General features: G+C 47.0%; 4 protein-coding genes across 4 annotated transcripts; 3 read left to right on the top strand and 1 right to left on the bottom strand.

The window, feature by feature from the left end:
- Positions 1 to 22: 22 nt before the first annotated feature.
- Positions 23 to 805, top strand: N7495_006344 (uncharacterized protein; the record flags this gene model as incomplete). The annotated part of the gene is made up of 4 exons (XM_057208995.1): positions 23 to 101; positions 157 to 270; positions 334 to 450; positions 501 to 805. 4 exons carry the CDS (start codon positions 23 to 25, stop codon positions 803 to 805), a joined length of 615 nt encoding a protein of 204 aa, XP_057062769.1.
- Positions 806 to 1,501: 696 nt separating this feature from the next.
- Positions 1,502 to 10,255, top strand: N7495_006345 (FMP27 family protein; the record flags this gene model as incomplete). The annotated part of the gene is made up of 2 exons (XM_057208996.1): positions 1,502 to 10,146; positions 10,201 to 10,255. The coding sequence occupies 2 exons, from the start codon at positions 1,502 to 1,504 to the stop codon at positions 10,253 to 10,255; spliced, it is 8,700 nt and encodes a 2,899-aa protein (XP_057062770.1).
- Positions 10,256 to 11,051: 796 nt separating this feature from the next.
- N7495_006346 (uncharacterized protein) lies at positions 11,052 to 12,485 on the bottom strand (the record flags this gene model as incomplete). The annotated part of the gene is made up of 6 exons (XM_057208997.1): positions 11,052 to 11,441; positions 11,502 to 11,851; positions 11,914 to 11,939; positions 11,995 to 12,056; positions 12,118 to 12,236; positions 12,290 to 12,485. The coding sequence occupies 6 exons, from the start codon at positions 12,483 to 12,485 to the stop codon at positions 11,052 to 11,054; spliced, it is 1,143 nt and encodes a 380-aa protein (XP_057062771.1).
- A 1,623-nt stretch (positions 12,486 to 14,108) lies between these two features.
- On the top strand, positions 14,109 to 19,518 carry N7495_006347 (uncharacterized protein; the record flags this gene model as incomplete). Its single annotated transcript, XM_057208998.1, has 4 exons — positions 14,109 to 14,178; positions 14,360 to 15,498; positions 15,554 to 15,998; positions 16,055 to 19,518. The coding sequence occupies 4 exons, from the start codon at positions 14,109 to 14,111 to the stop codon at positions 19,516 to 19,518; spliced, it is 5,118 nt and encodes a 1,705-aa protein (XP_057062772.1).
- Positions 19,519 to 19,847: the final 329 nt, after the last annotated feature.

Here is a 19,847-nt window from a genome sequence, read left to right on the forward strand (position 1 = left end):
TTTGGTTTGAATCACTGGCAATATGAGCAGTGGAAATAGCCAAAATGCCAGTGCACAGATTGATCCACTGCTGAATGCAGCAAAAGTGGGAGTGCTGAGTGGTTAGTATCTGGTCTACCATTTCAAACATCCTTATAAAGCTCATCTTGACTCCAGGTACCGTTGGCTTGATATATGGAGGGGCTGCTGGTGTCATCAGATCCCGAAATCCTCTTGTTCATTCCATATCAAATGGTATTCACTGGGCTGTGTGTGGATCAACGTTCTGGTGTACGTTCCATATACCGCCCTCTGCCGATTATCCGGCCATGGCCACGAACTAATGTAATATAGGGCTACGAAGCAACATCATTAAGCTTCACTACCAGGATGATGCATCCCTGCAAGAACGCAAGTATGCCAGTGCTGTATCAGGAGGTATCTCCGGTGGGCTGGTGACTAGGCTTATGGGTACTACATCTTTTCCGTCAAACATTATACCAAAACTAACAGTTTTTCAGGAGGTCGGTTGGTACCCGGTCTCGTAATCTTTTCAATTGTTGGCTACTGTGGCCAAAGTGCCTTCAACAGAGTTGATGCGTGGCAAATGGCACGTTCTCAAAAACCAACCCAACCACTATTCCAGCGAATGGCCAACTCCAAATGGATTCCTCTACGACATCTGTCTGATGAGGACTATCGTGAGATCCTAAGTGAGAAATTGCTTAGTGTTGAGGTCGAGATCTCTCTTCTAGATGAGAAGATTGAAGGGCTAGAAAAGGCTCATTCAACGGGGCTGTCAGAGGATTCGGTGGATTCTCAATAAGTACCGTCAATGCACGGACATGGACCACTTTGTTACAATTGACTCTACTCATTGGACAGCATGGGATATTCAATATTCTCCTTTTAGCTATCCAGCACGTGACATGTATACTATATGTATAATACCAAATGTACGATTTCTACTCCGTACTTGACCGCTTTGTAGTTGAAAAGGGGTATCAAATCAGATGCCGATAAAAGAGCCCCACGGGGATACATGCATTTTTACATAGTGAATAGATGTCTTTGACTCCTTGCCGGTGACAATTTGGTGGGAACTTTAGATAAGAAGTCTTGTAAAATAATATACTTCAATGATAACCAAAGTCCAAAGGGTCCGATGCCGAGACAAGCGAAAAAAGCCGGTTGGGGATTTAGTGTTCCCGCTACTTAATGGGGAATGGAGGGCGGGTGTTCCTCCGGCGCGTCCGAACCATGAATCTGTCTTCTCCGAGAGCTACATCATCTCTCTTAGACATGATTTATTCAGCTTGATTTATGCCTGGGTCGGTGTCTATTTTCATGTTGATTTCATTTCTTCTTTTCGTTCCCTCTTCCAACACACGGACGAAATCTACCGAAACTTTACGAGCAGCTGAACAGTAACGTCCGCAATTGATTCCCCTGTATTACATTCGATGTCCTGCGTGGTGCTGTGCGTCTCCCCTCGACAGATCAGCCCCTGCTGATCGTCGCAATGTTTCTCTTCAATCCGACATCGATCCTTGTCGGTTTCCTACTGCTCTATCTCTCATCCTTCTTCGTATTCGCAATAGTCCGTATCGCGACCGGAATCTCAATCCAGCGCATTGGTTACTTTTCTCTCCGCCGAATCGCATATGCTCCAAGAGAAGGATTGCAGATTGAAATTCGGGGCCTAGGCTTCTCTATACACCCACCGTCCTTCGCGCAGCCAACATGGATCAGTATTCGGTTGACAGAACTGAAAGTGACACTGGACCCAGGAACTTTGGCAAAAGGAAAGGCTGGTCAACCGCGCGATATACTCGGATCACCAAATATAGGAACCGCGCCTGACGAAACCCAGACCCCCGATTTATCCTCTCCGCGGAGTAAGACATGGAAGACATTAACGCGGCTGAAGGAGCGGCTGAAGCGCCTACACCGTCAGATTCACTGGCTTGCCCTAGTAGATGTCACTGCCGTTAACACTACTATTCATTTCCTGGATGCCGGCCAGATACAGGTTGGGTCGCTTACCCTATCTGTGGACACTCGCAGCAAGATGGTGGAACGGGGCAAGCTCTTCCGTCGCAAGAAGGACATCTCGCAGGAGAAGCGCCCAGCGGAGTGGATTATGAATGTACAGAATGTTCTGCTGGCTGTCGAAGGTAGGGATCCAACAGAAGTATTGGATAACGTTGGGGTGAATCTGCATGGATTGCTCTACAAAGACCTCGAAGGACTTCGCGATGCCTCTGTGGCGCTTAAGTTTGGCCGAATGCACATTCCTTACGACGACCTTCGTCTACTACTTCAACGTATAAAGTTGGCTCAGAAACCATTGAAACAAGAGATACGCGCTGACGCAGAGGACGATATGTCATTTGCGGACTTTGTGGAAGAATTAGACAAGCCGGGCAGTCGGGACGATTCAATAGTTCAGACAGTGGCTGATTCCAGGGAGTTTGCCAGCTCTATTCTCCGTGGTATCCAAGAAATCCAGGTCGCCTTGAGCTTCTTCCGTCTCTCTCGCAATCTTGGATCGGAGTCTGCTGACCAGAAACCACTCTTCTTGAACGTGGTATCTCATGAACTCGGCATTGATCTTCACAGGATGGATTCAAAAGGTCCGGAACATCGCATGTATTTCCAGCGCAACGATGTCGCCCACCAAGCATTACTTGCTGCAATTTCTCTCTCAGTCAGCTTGGATGACAATTCAGGTGAAACCGACAACATTCTGTACATTCCCATGGCCACAACGACCATCAAAACCACACTCCCGGCAAAAACGATGTGCGCATATGATGATGGAAATCTAGAAGAGCGCAATCGCAATATTCTATTTGCCAACCTCGTTATCACGTCACCTTCTCTTGACATGCGACCTCAACACGTCTCTCGGCTTTTGAAACTAGCACAAGCACGAGCATCTTCACCCAGAGTAAAGAAGCGGAGCAACCATCAGTTGTTTTCTCGCTTACTTCCAAAGGCGAGCATCAAACTTTCAGTCCATGAACCCGTAGTACGATTTGTATTGCCCATTGAAACTGAGTCTGGCGTTTCGGATGACTATAACCTCTTGATTTCCTCTATATCATCCATCTCAATTGATATTGAGTCCTCTCATTCCGCAGAGGGTGGTGCACACTATTCTCTTTCATCCGTCTACCGTGTTGCATCTCACAGGTTCTATTACCAGACTCCTGCTGGCAACAAGCATAACTTGATCACAACAGAAAGTTTGGAACTAAAGGCTCACTTAAATGCCTCCCCGGAGGTGTGTGTTGTTGCGTCTGGAAATTTGAACGAGTGTTCTGTGCACATGATCAATGACGAAGTCAATCGCGGAATCCGTGAAGTTCTTGGACAATTCAGAACCCACTTCCAGGCACAGAAGAAGGCTCCAATGCCCTTCAACCAACGCAAGCCAAGTGCGTTGCGGAAAATACCGCCATGGCTTCTGCAATTCCAATTTGAAGCCACAGGGTTCAGCCTGGAAGTCGCTGGCGTTGACTCGACAGTGTCCGAAATATCTCGAGGCGTGTCTCTGCAGTTGCAGTCTTGGAACGCAGAGTACAAAGCGCAGAAAACTGAAAACGCCGTGGGCAGTATTTCCAGGCGGCGTACCTCCAGCCACTCTACCATTGGAGATGAATCACCCTTCAAATTTACGCCAACCTCTCCTCCAAAGCATGGCCACCGCGGTGGCCTACGTGGTGCTACGGATGGTAGACGAATGACGCTTCATGTGCGTGGGCTTGATGCGTTCGTCATTGAATCAGATGATTATCTTGAACCTGAACCTTTCTTCTCCCTCCCTCGATTTGAGGTTGCCCTGAGCACACATAGTGATCGACTTGGACAAGTACTGCATGTCAACTCCGTGTTCAAAGGGATTTACCTCCAGTATTCTCTGTACCGGTTCTATTGTCTCGGTGTTGCGACATCCGTGATCGAGGACATTCTCAAGCCTCTTCCACAGAAATATTCAGATTCTGCCCATACTAATTCAAAACCAAGAGCGCCCGCAAGTATATCATTACCTCCGCCTCCAGTGAATCCTTCACCCGTAAAGAGCGAGCTCATCACCGTGGATGTGAAGGCTACTATCATTCAGGTCAAGGCAACCTTGCCAGCCGACCCTTCACTCTTGCTGCAGATTTATGGCCTAGCTGCTGGCTCCCAAAGACTCTCTACTCCTTACGTCAAGGCCAATCTTATTCGCCTACATGCAGAAGCACCTAAGATGAAGGGTGTTTGGTCCAGAATCGCGAGCATGACAAACGTCAGACTTGATTTCCGCAAGATGAAAATGAAGCAGGCCGGAAAACTGAGCGAGGAAAGGTCCATTGACCTATGGACGGACTTTATCAGAATAGGTGTTCCCCATCACATGGTGATGCACAGTATCTTCGACAACCTCATCAATACCTCAAAGGCCTTCAAACAGCTGCATCATCGTTTCAAGCACAGATGCAGGGATTTTGTATCTGTTAGGGAGCCAGAGGAACCAAAGAATGTGCCAAGAATTTCATTCCGCAGCAAGGCTTTTCTGTTTGAACTCGAGGATGATGCATTCGAGTGGAAGCTAGGCTGCATCTACCGGACTGGTCTAGTAGAGCAGACTCAACGTCTGGCCCGAGAAGAGGCGTTCATGTTGAAAGCTGCAAAGGTCCGAGAAACTGCAGATCATCAACGGCGCGCTACATCAAGACTCCGTGCCAAATCAAGCCACCACACGCTGCGCAGTGAGCGTAACAGCCTAGAAGCCAAGCGGAGCAAGAGTGCAGAAGGTCGTCGACCTAAAGAGGATGAATCTCGTGGCCGGTCTCGAAAATACCGCTATGATGCTGAAGGTGCAGCCTGCTTGTCCTCGCAGCAAAGTATCTCTAGTGAGGTCGCATGGAGTCGATTACAGCAACACAATGCTCAAGTTTGGAAAGAGAAGATTGACGCAGCCCTCAGATTCCAAGGCAATTCTATCAAAGAAGTCCGGGACTTGTTCTCTGGTGCTGACGAGATACCACGCGATGTCAAGGAGACTGAAAACATCCTTGCTCTTCCGAACAGACCGGGTCTGATGTCAGCAATTATCAGCGATGTGAACCTTGTTATCGACAAGCCTTCGTTCCCGATAGAGGAGTTCCCTACATTCTTGAATACAATCGGCAAGGGAATGCCCATGTCTATGCAGTATGGTCTGCTTGTTCCGATGAGCTTCAATCTAGAAATGGGAGAAGCGCGAGTCAACTTACGAGATTACCCTCTGGACCTGCTACACATTCCTGCTCTTCGTCCCGGGCAGTCACCAAGACTTCCCAGCTGGTCATTACGGACCAATTTTGTCATTGCCGAAGAATGGCGAGACCACGAGTCTGCAAGACAAGTCGAAGTGGAGCTCGTTCCTTCGAGTGAACTGCCCGACGGGTCTCGCAGTGATCCATTCCGTGTCAAGGTTTGGCGGTCCGTAACGCCTGTCAAGACTTATTCCGACCCTACCATTGAGATCAATACCAGCTTGCCTACGAGCATTTCATGGGGAGTCTCATACCAACCTGTCATCCAAGATATGATGAAGATATTCGAAGGGTTTACGAAACAAGAAATTGACCCCTCTGAACGGGTTGGTTTCTGGGATAAGATCCGACTCAGCTTTCACTCTCGTATTCAGGTCCTCTGGAAAGAAGATGGTGATGTCCACCTCCGGCTCAAGGGCTCCCGCGATCCATATGTGGTGAGCGGGTTCGGAAGTGGCTTTGTCATGTGTTGGCGGAGAGACGTCAAATGGGGAATGAACATCAGTGATGATCCAATGGAATTTATGAGTGTCACTAGCAGTGAATACGTGCTGGCGATTCCTGATTACAGCGCGGAAGCTCGCTATGCTAGTGAGTTGGGTGCAGAAGATACTGAAAGCAGCTCATTATCGAGTGAGCAGAAGAACGCAGCCCAATTCAAAAAGGTCATTATGAAGCTTTCTGGCGACGTGAAGTGGGCTGCTGGACTCGTTTTCGAACGTGATGTTGATTCAGGTTCACGATCTTTCAAATTCAAACCTCATTACGAGGTCGTGCTTAAGAACCCGAAATTCGTCGATCCCGCGAAGCGCGCAGACTACGACGCGTATCGTGGCTTCCGAAGTCATCATATTCACCTGTCTGTTTCAATTATTGCTCCTCATAGCAGAAACTGGTCTCTTGACGATGTTCAATCATCTTCAAGCTACAATACCGTTCACCTGAGTCCACGCTTCTTCACCCATTTCTTCAACTGGTGGTCACTATTCTCTGGTGTCATGTCTCTTCCTGTGCGCCAAGGTCCCCTGTGGCCAGGAATAACCAAAACAAGTAAAAAGTTTAATCGGCACCTTGCTACTGTTAAATACAAACTCTTACTTGCGCCCTTGTTCGTGGCACACGTTTATAAGCACAAGGACCGCGAGGAATACTCTGAAGATGTTGTCACTGCCACTGGCCTCAAGGTTCGTCTTGACTGTATGAAGCTCGATCTTCATCAACGACGTGAAAAGACCATGACTCAGGTCCGTGCCCACTCGAAGCAAAAGCAGACAAGTGCAATGCGCATCAATCAAGCTCTCATCGATCTTCAATCCGCCGACTTCCGTGCCGTCTCTGCCAGTATCGAAGGCACCACGCCCAAAGATGTTGAACAGAATAAAGATGATATCATATCCTCTTTCCAGCAGCCTGTGGCTTCTGTGGATCTATCTAGGTTCACAATCCCTGACCATAACCTGGATTGGATTGATATGGACGATTTCGTCGAACCTGACTGGATTCTTCCGCAGGAGTCTAATCCCAAGACACGAATTCTCCCCCTCGCGTTCACTCCTAGGTTCACTTACTTCAGACAGACGGATCATGGTGACCTAGGTCCCGATGAGACTGGCTTCAGTACTTTTGGTTACGAGCCGACTCACGAGTGCGCCATGTCCGAATCCAACGACCCTCGCCGTGTCCAGATCGAGCTGATCAAGGATCGTTTGAAGACAGTAGAAGAACAGATACACACCTATGATCGTACCATTGGCGAGCTGGAACTGCAGCTTATGAAGGATGTGGACAGCAATGCTGACCTTAAAGATCAGTATGAGAACTACCTTCTTCAGGCAGCAAATCTTACGAAGCGGCGAAAGTTCTTGACAACGACTCTGAGCCGACTCGAAAAGCTGCTCGCACGCGATGAGCGAACACCTCATCCCAGCAGACTGTCAGCCAATGTGGCTCCCAGTATGGCCTCTTCAAGGGTTGAGCGGGATACAGACTCTACAGCGGACGCTCGATCTGGCATTGATGGGATTTACACATCCGCCAAGGATGAGTTCTCCAGCGACTTCAACAATCGTTTCATGATACATAATGTGCAATTAAAGTGGAACAACTCGCTCCGAAACATCATTCTGCGGTATGGACACCAGGTGAGCCAGCGACGAGGCTTCATCTATTATATGTCCAGACGAGCGGTCAAGTTTATTATTGATATTGTGGATGAGCAAGAAAAGGAAAAGCGCAAGCAGCCCAAAATGTCAAAGACGCAGACTCACGAAAGTACTCGCAGCGACAATGACGACGAGGATGTTGAGGATCGCATTGAACAGCTGTTGAACGATGCTAAAAGATTTGTCAACGTGGAGGACACCCGAGAGCCGACTGACGTAAAAACCCAGTCAGATTCGCCAGACACTTCTAGTGAGAACATTGCGGCTGAGTTCACACCGCAGAACAGCTACTACCTTCGACTCATTGCTCCTCAGATCCAGCTTATGAGTGAGAAAAACCGCAAGTCTGTCTTGCTGGTGGCTGCAAAGGGCATGGAACTGAAGGTTTTATCCATTATGGACCAAGACCGTATAGGGGACGATGTCAGCGGCCTGGTCTTGCGTCGTTTCTCTCTTGAGATGGATGGCGCCCAGTTCTTCGTCGCAACGCAGAAGGGTCTCATGACGAACCTGCAGTTCTACGCCGGCAACAAATACGGCAATGCGCCAGGATCTGCTTGGCCACCTTGGCTGACTCTGGAGGCGATGTTCGACTTTGAGCTCAATCCATTCGGTTTCTCTCGGATCGTGCAAAGGACATCTGCCAGCCTTCGTTATGACAAGTACAATAATCTCCGTCTGAAGTACAATGAAGAAGTGCACAAACAGGACAATGACGCGGATGTTGATGAGGATGAGACGCCGATGGATCAGATCAGTGTTGACTTTCCTCATTTCCGTGCGATTTGCGACTCGGCAGAGTACTATTCCATGTACATCATTGTTCTGGATCTTATGATGTATAGCGAGCCTCTCGAGAAGGTTCGGAATGAGCGCCTAGAAAAGATCATGCTCATGTCCGACTTCAGCGACCTTCGAGGTGCACCAGAGATGGTCTTCAAGCTTCAAGCACGTATTCGCCAGCTCGAGGAGATCAAAGATTGTTTCCAGATCAATGCCAAGTATTTGGACAAGCAGGGCTGGGAAGATCGAATGACTGTCGAGCGGGATCTGTCTCAGTGCGAGGATGAACTGTTCTTCATAATGAAAGCCATCATCACCTCTCAGCGACGAGTTGAGCCAAGTTCATCAGTCAATGGCGTGTTGCGCTGGAGTATACGTGCAAGCGAAGTGGTCTGGCACTTGATGAAGGAGGCTTCTGCACCCTTGGTTGAGTTCCAGCTTCAAAACGCACAATTTGAGCGGACCGACAATTCAGATGGCTCGAACCACAACTTGGTCTCTGTCGGGCGCTTGAATGGTCTCAATCTTTTGCCAGATGCTATCTATCCACAGATCATCGCACCTTACTTCGATCAACCTCGACCGCTGGATGAGAGCATGGTCAGTGTTAAATGGCACATGTTGGAAGCTGTTGCTGGAATTCCTGTGGTTGATAACTTCGAAGTTTCACTGTTTCCCCTCAAGATACAGATTGAACATGAACTTGGCGAGAAGCTCTTCGAGTATGTCTTCCCTAATATGGGCTCCAGTGACGGCGGTGGTGGCGGCTTTTCGCCTTTCATGATAAAGAATATGAAATCCCTCGATGGGTCTGACATGGAGGACGAGGATGATGGATCCATTTCACCAACCATGTCTCATTCAGTGACTATTGACAATGCTGATATGTCCATGGATGATTTGCACACCTTGTCCAAGGGACCTGGCTCCATTGAATTGAGACTACAGCCAACCTTGTCTCTCTCCGAGGAGGGCAAGTCTAGTCGACACCCTACTCATTCCAAGCACCTATTCACCATGACGCCTCCAAGCAGAAGTAACTCCCGACTGGGAGTGCCAGTTGATCCCTCGCGACCACTACCTCGACCCGCAACAACCGGTGGTCTCATCAAGAAGAAGTCTGTCGATAGTCTCCGCCTCTTGCCAAGACAACCAACTGAGAAATCTCTCGCCAGCCCCGGCATCACTGAGGAGAAGAAGAAATTCCTGAGTAAGCGCCACAAGCCGAAGGAACGCACCGACGACGTCTCACAAATGATGTCTCGAGCCTCTAACTACATGACCCTAGCCCATGTCAAAGTGCACGACGTGGTGTTGTGCATGAGCTACAAGGGCAAGGGCGAACACAACATTCAAGATCTTCACGACTTTGTCTTCCGCCTACCAGTCCTGGAATACAGGAACAAGACATGGTCGAACCTCGATCTCGCCCTTCGTCTCAAGAAGGATGTAATCAAGGCACTTATCTCCCATGCACCTGCTATTCTTGGAAACAAGTTCGCGCACCACCGCCCATCAAAACAACAACAGAAACGTTTCCGCGAGCTAGCCTCTTCGTCTCAGCTACTTCCCAGCTCCGCCAACCCCTCTGAGCGGAGTGCATGGACTGCACGGAGCGAAACACCTAGTATAGTGAGCTTTGACTCGACAAGCGAGTTTTCGGAATCGAAATCTCAGAGGTCTATGCAATCTACCTCATCGCCACTTGCTCGGTCTCTCTCTCTAACCTCGGATCCGGGTGACGACCGTCACACGTTCGATACTCGCTCTGTCATTGAGGCGGATTCGGATTCCCGTTGGGAAGAGTCCCGTCGCTTTGTGAACAATCCTAGTAGACCTGTGACTTCAGCTGGTCTCACGAGCACTACTTTATCCCAAATCAATGGCAACGGCAATTATTACCAAGATGACAGGTAAGAAAGAAGCTCTTCATTAATCAATGCCACAAATCCTAACTTTCATCCTAGCAACAAACTGACCATCCGAAATATCGGTCGGAAGTTAACCTCCTTTCGCAAATGATGCGTCCTAATTCATAATTTTCTCTCTAACTCTTCCTTTTTACCTACCCCATCCATCAAATTCTCTAATGATCCCCCCAATCCCCCCATTCCATGTTAGTGGCCTTTTATCCCCAGCTATTTGTAAAGCACCCCTCGCATTCTCCTGTTCCCCGGTCCCTTGTCTTCTCTTAGATACCCTCTATCGTGCAATGGGGCCATACATAGGCGTTGTTTTGTATTTTTCTATCACCTTGTATTCATCTTTGGATATGTGAAACTTTTGTTTTCGCTGTCTTTCTTCCTTTCTTACCTTTACCTTCTTGTATTTCAGCTCGTCTACTAGCCTGGTGGTTTTGCATATAGATGGAATGGAGTAAGGCTTCTCCTTATATAATTTGGATTCAACGTTTTGTGACTTCGGGTGGAATTAAAACTGTCAAATAATTCTTTCTATTTCAAGGTTGGAATTTGAAAGCAGGAGTTCTAATCTTATGCAAACAATGAATATGATTCCTATGTGCTATAATTATCTGTGTAGGTCTTATTCCAAGGTTCAAGTGAAATGTTTGTATTTGATCACACATATCTATCTTAATATTTGAGCTAAACATTCAGGGTATATAGGGTAAAGTGGACATAGCCAGCCAAATGAGAAAAATAACACATCGCCAACCTTGGAACCATCCAGTGTTCCATCCAATCTAGAATGTTCAGTCGAAAGGCAGTTATTATACAGTAAAAAAGCCCTCCCAATTTAGATTCCGGGGCTGAGGATCAAAGTCGTAAAGTCGTGAATTGGTGCAAAAAAGGTTACTTCATGTTCTAGTTTTTTTGTCGGCAATGGCAACTTGGGGAGGTTCAGTTGGGAGATTATTCGGAGTCTTGTGAGATTCGCTCTCCTCCATCCCTTCTAGAGTCCCTTCTGAAAGGACCTCGGCCTTTTCTAGATCAGGCACGTGGGTACCATGTGTTGATGGTGTTGACGGTGTACTGTGCTTGCTCTGTTTGCCATGAGTCCACGGTAGGTGTATCGCTTCGAAGTGGTTGCGGGCCGTAGGCGCGGTGATATCGTCAGTGTATGGAATACCAGTCTGACCACGGTTCTCAGCCCATGCTTTCTTTTCATACCGCAGGTGACTTTGCACCCAAGGAATGGTAATTAACGTCCAGATACCGGCCCAGGCGAACGGAAGGGACCAGCCCAGCTATGAAGGACGTTAGTATGAATTTCAAGATAATTATCTTAAGAGGGTCGGGGATCTCACAGTGAACGCGACTGGCTCAGAGACAGTAAATACGATGGCGGTGATGCCGGCTGCAACGACAATGGCTCCTCCGCTCCAGAATATGTTCATCTCGAAGAGCATTCGTCGGAAGTATGGACTTGAGAGGTATCGGGTGCGCAGGGCGTAGCGGTAGATCTGGTTACCTCCTCCGTCGACAGCGACAACGTCTTCGATAAGCGCGTACAATGCAGTTGGCATTACTGATCCTTTTGGAGTAGATGAGATTCGGAATGGTGCTTTGAAGCCGAACATGCGAAGGAATTCCAGTGTGAGATGAACAAAGCCGAAATAGAACATGACAGTCGGAAGAATCATGGCAATGAGACGCACTGTTATTATGATATGTAAGTAAGGGTCCAAAAATATGTTGATATATCGGGAAGTATCTAACCATATGGGTTTTTTGGTACCGTGCCACTGCAAACATGTGATTAGTATGGATTCGCAGTTCGAGGTTGCAAAAACGACTTACACAATCAGTTCAACGGCTAATATCATCCAAACCAGGGTAAAATTGATGTGGAAGAAATCCAGCTGGTCCAATCCGTTAGCAAGTGCTCGAGTCGATTTCCTTTCCTGTACATGATTCGCATACCCATGAGCGTCGAGAATTTAACGGCCGGGCCTTAGAGTTTTTGCGGAACAAGTTGTATAATCGATATCCATATTCAAATACTGATATACCACCCAGACAGGCTGTCACAATAGAGAATACTATTCCAAAAATCAGCAATTATCGACCGTCTGCTATCTTATCCGTAACATACCCAGGTTTGGTGATAGATCCGTGCCATACCATAGGCCAAAGTACAGCCCAATAGGCTGTCCGAGCGTGTCGATCACAAAGAGAGTCCAGAAGAAGGCGATAGACTTCTTGCGGGTATGTAGTGAGTAGGGAAGAGGAGGGGGTTCGCAGGGTGAAGACGAAGCGACGGCTTCCTCCATAGCGGTTGCTTCGTCCATGCCGGAGTTGATGAGAATGTAAAATAGGTTAGAGTTGATATCGGGTTAGAGTAATGTGTAGTTGAAGATATTATGACATGGTGGGCAGTTTGAGGAGGAAAACAAGTTAAGCTAAAAATAAAGGAACGATAATGCGGATTTTCAGTCTCGACCGGAAATGGCGGGTCATTCGGGTACATATGTTTCCTAGTAAACTTGGTGAAGGATCATGTACCTCCTGACGTAAGGAGTTCCTGATGTCATCGCTGTCTTGGCATGATGTCTCATTCTTCCTTCTCTCTTTATGTAGATTGAAATACCATCGATTATCGAATTTAATCCATAGAAAGTAAGGAAACGACTTGTTTAAATCGTCAATTTCCTCCATCAAAGTTTTCAATTAATGTGAGAAGAAGCCATAGTATGTACTCGATGAATGACTTCATAGGGGTCCATAATTGAATTCTCCACAATAAGTAAGATACATAGAATTTTCCTAGTACAATGTACAAAGAGAAATGCACTGAATATTGAAAGAAAAACAGGTAATCGACCGTTGAACTCGTATGCCGATCCCAAACCAAACCCGGCATTCGGTCTATTCAGTTAATCCTGTGGATTTCTCCATGATCGGTACTTATTTCAATATTTATAAATATATACTACTCTGAACACTCCAAATATTCTGATAGTTGAATCAATGGCAAATTCTAATCTACGTATAAAAATTGCCATATGAAGCAATAGTCTTCACCAGATGACGAGAAATTCCTACCCTTCAAGATGGTAAAACCCATCAACACCACTAGGTGTAGTGCTCGTAGAGTACCAGGACAACTCGCACTTAGACTACTCTGAACGTTCGATCATACTCTGGTACCGGCCCGCTTAGTCATTCACTTTCCTACATCTTTTTGTGATTGGCCGGAAGAGCGGCCCCGAACTTAAAGTTAAGTATGTAATCGAGGCTCAAATTTGAAGTTTGCAATGGAAAACTGGTTCCGATTCGCTTATAGTTGAAGAATTAGGTTACTTACCATAACAAGTCAATCTGGCCGAGTGGTTAAGGCGATTGACTAGAAATCAATTCCGTTCGCGGGCATAGGTTCGAATCCTATGGTTGACGTTTTTTTGGGTTCTTTTTTTATTCTTATACCCACATCGCCAATGCTGTCACCGCTCAAAATATTTATTATCTACGGATCATTTGAAAATTTCTTACTTGGTCTAGGTATTTATCCTGATTGACCTAAGTTAACTAATTTGTTCTTAATAAGAGATTATAAATCATGCATTGGAAATTAATGCTTCTATATTTGCCAGTCGAAAACATGAAAGATAGTGTTGTAATAGATTGTGGTAATGAAACATGCCATGTCATTCGTTGATCTCGACTCCTAGGGAAAAATTTAAGAATACTTCCAAAGTGAATTCAAGAGTGCCTGAATATCTAGGCCAGAGTCATGTGATGATAGGAGAACGGAAGTCCCCTGATAAGACATGAATAGACAAAGTCTGTGAGTTCGAATCCCAGCTTTCGCTAATTCCATCCCTCGTTTCCACTCTCTTCTTCCCACTCACTTGACTTGAAACCTTCAATTTTATCGCTAAAATATTGCCTTTAGATGGTAAAATCCTTTCATCATGTCAGCACCCTCCTGGAGAGAGCTGATGAACCACATCTTCAATGATATTGCTCATCGAGGACCTAAAGGTACGCTTATAGCTCTTGCAGACCCACTTTTACTCAGCAGAAGTATACCCCCATGTGGCATCTGACCTGTCACATTGCGATATGGACCTGCATGATGTCGATATGAACTTCCTTCCCTTGCTCAACATATCATTCTGCTCCACCGCTGAAATTGAATGTCAGTCCGCTAACAATTCTGAAGGTTCAACTGTGTCACAAATTTTGTTATCCATCTCAAAGTTCTACGATCTTGCTCGCCAAGAAGATTCATGGCGTATGAAGGTGGATCGTTGCTTGCAAGTCAAAGTTTGGGAGCTCATGACCAAAAGCGAGGAGTGCTTAGTCGGAGAAAACAGAAGATGGAATCATCTCTCCCTGGACGAGATAGAGGAACTCGAAGCCAAGCTTGAAGCAGGAATTGTTCCCGACCAAGCAGTTCCCGAAGCATCAACCGCCACTGAGCAAGCAGCCCCAGAAGCATCAATCGTCACTAAAGCAACAGTTACTGCCCCTGAATCTTTGAAAGTTCGCATCTTCGTCTGTGAAACTAGGACCTGGCTTGCAGTTGCTGGCCATGAACGTGATGATGCCATGATTCCATATCATGAATTTGCTTTACTATGCTTCATCGCTTCATACGGGTCTAAGGGAATTCCCCAGTCGGATCTGATCAAGACGAGTGCCCAAGACAAAAGATCCGTCCCCAAAAGAACGGATGCCTTGGAGAGAAAAGGCTACATTCAGAAGCGGCACATTCAATATAATGGGGCACGAACTAGTCTGTGTACGCTTCTTCAATTCCTGGATGAGCCAGGAGGTGCCAGTACCCAAGTTGATGTCAACAGATTGACCGAAGCGGGTGGCCGTATTATCGACTTCGAAACGTTCAACGATAAATTGTTTTCCTGCCTGATGGGGTCTGCTAATTGGGTTGTTGCTCGTGAGGATCTAAAGGTTACAATGGGCTTTGATGACCGTTGGCGTTGGAGAATCCTGTCACGTGCCCTTCGCAGGTATGAGCAGCTTGGTTTGATTGTGAGAATTCGAGCCAAGAGTCAGTATGAGCATAATGTTCCATGTGTCAAGCTTATTCGAGAACCAACTTCAACGGACCTGGACAAATTTATCCGAGATTCCATAAGTTGGCCAGCGGAAGCTGATGCAATGGACTTCGATAAAGACGGAGATAGCGACGACGATGAAACTGCAGATCCAATGTACTTTGGTGAAGGCTGGTCAGCATCTACCAGAACTGTGCCATGCTGGACTCCTTATCGAATTATCTCCAACCAATTCTTTGATGTCATTCAACGGTCTGGTCTGAAGGGGGTTACAAACATGGTGAGTTTTGAGATGTCTAAAACTCGGCACACTGAACTGATACGGGATTTCTTAGGATATTAACCGGATTCTATTTGGAGACTTCTTCCGCAGACCTGCGGAGTACCTCATCACGCGATTAGTCGACTGTTGGCAGCTTGCCCAACCACCACACCTTCGGCACCTCGCCATAGTCAGAGATACGTCTGTTCGAAGGACAATAACATGTTATGTCCATTACACAAGAGACAATTTCGCAAGGCTTGTGGAAATGGGTGAAGCTTCATGGGAGGCCGTCGAATGGACAACCAAGAAAGCACTTCAGCCGGCGGGTCTCATAATTCATCCCCCTAACGCCACTGGAAATTTCGACAAATATGGACTGCCCAAGAGAGTTCCAGCAGGCATACTGAACGGCGGTAATGTCAGCTACGCGGAAGCTCTTTGGTTTGCGAAACCCGTAGATTACTCAGTGACAAGTAGCGACCCTAAACCATTCATCGACGTTGATGGTAATGAAGGTAAGGACTACTGATAAGATCGGCCCTATTGCAAATTGTTTTGACAATCATCACAGGCGTTCTTCGTGGCCGCATCAAAGCTACTGCAGGAACAATCCCTGAACCAATTGTTGACACTGAAAACTCTGGGCGCAGGTATAGGGGCAAAGGCAAAAAGCTCGATCATGATTGCGAAGACACCTCTAAACTTCCAGCAGTCATTTTGCCACGAGTTCGTGATCGTGAGATCATTGACAAGAACGGTGAGATCTGGCCCAAGAGTCTGAGGTGGACTCCCGGATGGGATGATTTACCGCTGAAGGAAAAATTTGAAGCGATTAAGATGGACGATACCTGGACTGAGTACAACGCTATCACCATGGACAAGCCAACCCCTGGAGTTTACGTTACAGCTCGCGGTAAGAGAAAACCAAGAGATGGTGTACAAGGTCGCCCAAAAGTGAGCCGGCTTGCAGTCTTCAAATCGCCAAGATTGCTTGATCTCCCTTGGTTTGTTCGGGAAAAACCAGTGCTTAGACCGCAAAAACCAGAAAAAGCAGAAACTGTAACAGGCAAACATCGGCTTGAAGAGCCCATAACAGAAAAACTCAGGAAAAAGCGTCGCTTCAGCAACATCGACGCTGCTGACCACGCCCAAACTTCTACCGGGGAATCAGAAATCCAGGTCGATACTCCCATGGACGATGCTCCTACCAAAATCCAAACTCTTACTGGAGAACCAAGCATTCAGGTCGATACTCCTACGGACGAAACTCCCTTGGGCGATACTCTCATTGACGAAACTCCCATTGATGAAACTCCTATTGATGAAACTCCCATCGATGAAACTCCCATTGACGAAACTCCTATTGACGAAACTCCCATGGAACTTGACGTTCCTGGACCGAGCAATCTAGGGTCCATTGCCGCGAATCCTTCTTCCGCAGTTGACTTGCCTTCTACAGATAGGGTAACCTCATCTCTTCTCAAGAAGGTGCTGTCCAGTCCAATGAAAGGTGGCTCTATTAGCATTTTTCGAAGAAAGATTCTCATGGAGATTGTGGACAAGGCTGGTGGCGCATATCCTTCAGGAAATGAGATGTGGTATCCATTCACATCTGCATGGCTGCGTAGGTTTCGTTCGAAGCCGGATCTTAAAACTGTGAAAGCGTCACTCAAATATCTGGTCGATGCTGGTTTACTGAAGCAAATGACTTTCAGTGGAAAAGACAGCAGGGGCATCATGACTACCAAAACTCTCGTGATGAGAAGTGAAATGTCAGCAGATGACCCATGGATCATAGAGCTCAAACGAAAAATGCTTGAAGCGGATCGTTATGGCCCAAATATTGCCTATTCGGACAATGTGCTGGTTGACCAGTCACTCTCACGGAGATCTTCTCATGTCACTACCGGTAGACACAAGCAAGCGGTGCCTGTTGAAACTGGCTTGACCGTCAATGTCGTTTCGAAGAAGCCCAGTTACGTTCTTCGTGCAGAGAGTAGACAGGAACGCAAAGTCCAGAGAATGCTGGTGATAAGACAACGGGAAGAGCTTGCACGATGGGCAAAAGAGGCAGCAGCAGAGACAGCTGAGCAATATGAAAATGGTCCGTACCAAGCCCAAGGTCACCGTCAGTTCGCCCGACTCAACAAATTGATCAACGCCAAAGACCCGATGTATTTGTTGATGAACCCGAGGCAAATCTTTCGAGATGACAATGGCACCTTTGGCACCTTCAGTCTACGCTATGAGAAAAACAAATTTAGCTTTGACCCTGCTAAACTCACTCAGGAGCTCATTGATATAAGAGAACATCGGAAACGGGATAGTTTCTATTCACGTGCGCATCGGATTCTTCAATGGGAGCTTGAACACGAAGAAATTTTGGATGAAGATCTTCGTGGAACACGAAGCATCGACCTTACTGTGGACGCGGGCTTCCATGGAGTTGAAATCCCCGAAGACATTCGATTTGACAGCGACCGGCTATTCACTAAATCGATTCTGCTCACCCAGAGAATGCAATCTCGTACCTACAAACAACCACATGACCGCTCGAGCCGAAGTAGCGACCGCGACAACCCTGCTGCAGCAAACCGCAGAAAGCAGGCGTTCTTCAGCAATAAAGCGCCACTCCGTCGTAAGGTCCTGCCGACTCTGGCAGAAAACATGGTGCGGAGAATCATGGTCGCTATCGTTGCCGTGCGAACTTTGGCAGGCGGAGATGAGGGGAAAGTGGTCAACTGGGAATATGCGACTCTTGCCTTTCCCAACAGTGACCCAGAGCTCATTAAGAGTTACGGTAAATCGATCATGACCAAGAATCGACTAGAACTGCATAAGATGCAGCGTGATTTCCAGATGCACTTCCTGGAAGCCTACGAGAAAGACGAGTTGCCCGTGATCGATTACAGAAAACTGCATTTATACGAATGGGGAACTATTGTCGACTGGGCAAGCCATGCACTCGAATTCACGGTTCAAAAGATCCCTAATCTCCCGGCCACGATTGAACAATTTGACAGCATGTTCGGCCTGCGCGATGAGCCGGTCGCCGCAGCAGATGAAGTGCACCAGACAGTTGCCGGAATGACAATCGCCCACAAGCGTGATTTGATGGCTCATGTTCCCTTTGCTATCATGCACACACGCGACATCGGACCGCGGAAGGAAGAAATGGTGCAATTCGACATCGCAAAGACCTGGATTCGTGCAAATGCCTTCACATCAGATGAGCATTATAACGCGAGCCTTGCAGTTGCAAAACTCGGCTCACTTAGCGAGGATCTTTTGCGCCGTGCCACACAGTCGCTGTTTAATGAACGTGTGATCACCCACACCAACCGTGGTCGCCCTGTTCCAGGGCGCAACTACCTAATGAACGAACATTTCATGAGTGGACTGGAGCGGAAACGGGCTATTGACGCACAGCAATTACGCTGCGCTGCGCAGTACAAGCTAAACGTAATAGATCCTGCGCTGAAGACACATGGATTTCTCAAGGCCAACTACCACTCAAAAGACGGCGACAGTCTGGCCCTGTGTGAGCTAGTGGCAGCTGGCCATATTGAACTGACGCCGATCGATCCCCCTATGGCAAAGTTTGGACTGACAGAGGGCGGCTATCTCACGCGACAGATAGACAGAAATCTTCTGCGGTTCATGGTAGAGATTCGCCCCTCTCCGTCGTATGTATACGGGAATCCGGTTACAGAGCTTGCCCATGGATTTAGACCGCCAACTCCCCCTCCGAACGGTATGATTCCATTGTGGTATGACTTCCACGACAATCTTCGGACCGATTTATGGGAGAAATGTGTGGCTTCAGTGCTTGGCTGCTTGGTTCTTCGTCCAGGATCGACGGCCCAAATCATAAGCAATACTCTGAAGCCTACGATGGGCGCTTGGGAAATAGAGCTCATAATGGCTTGGTTGACTAGTCTTGACGTTGTTCGTGGTCGTGAAGGTGGCGGTTGGTTGTTGAAAGAGTGGTGGTGGTTGTCTCTTGGCCTTTCCTACCAAGCGAACTTGATTTGATTTCCGTTCTGGTCAGCTTCATTATCATGGTTCATTTATTCTTCCGATTCCTTTTATTTTCACATTCTAGCAAGGTAGTAGGATTGAAAATCATTTCTAGTACCTAACTCTAGTCAATCATAAAGACTAAACTAAACGTACAAGATGAGTTCAGATAGCCTAAATACATTGAATCAAATGTACTAATTGTAAATATTCCCTGTTATACGCCAGCTATAATCCTATATGGTATCCGATATGAACAAGAAAAAAAAGTAAAAGAAAAATAATCAAAACCCCGGTAAAATAGAAAAAAAAGAGATGCTATGCACTGTGATGTATCAGAAAAG

The sequence above is a fragment of the Penicillium taxi genome (genome assembly GCF_028828555.1).
Source record: "Penicillium taxi strain IBT 34144 chromosome Unknown utg000004l_segment0_segment0, whole genome shotgun sequence".
Classification (NCBI taxonomy): domain Eukaryota; kingdom Fungi; phylum Ascomycota; class Eurotiomycetes; order Eurotiales; family Aspergillaceae; genus Penicillium; species Penicillium taxi.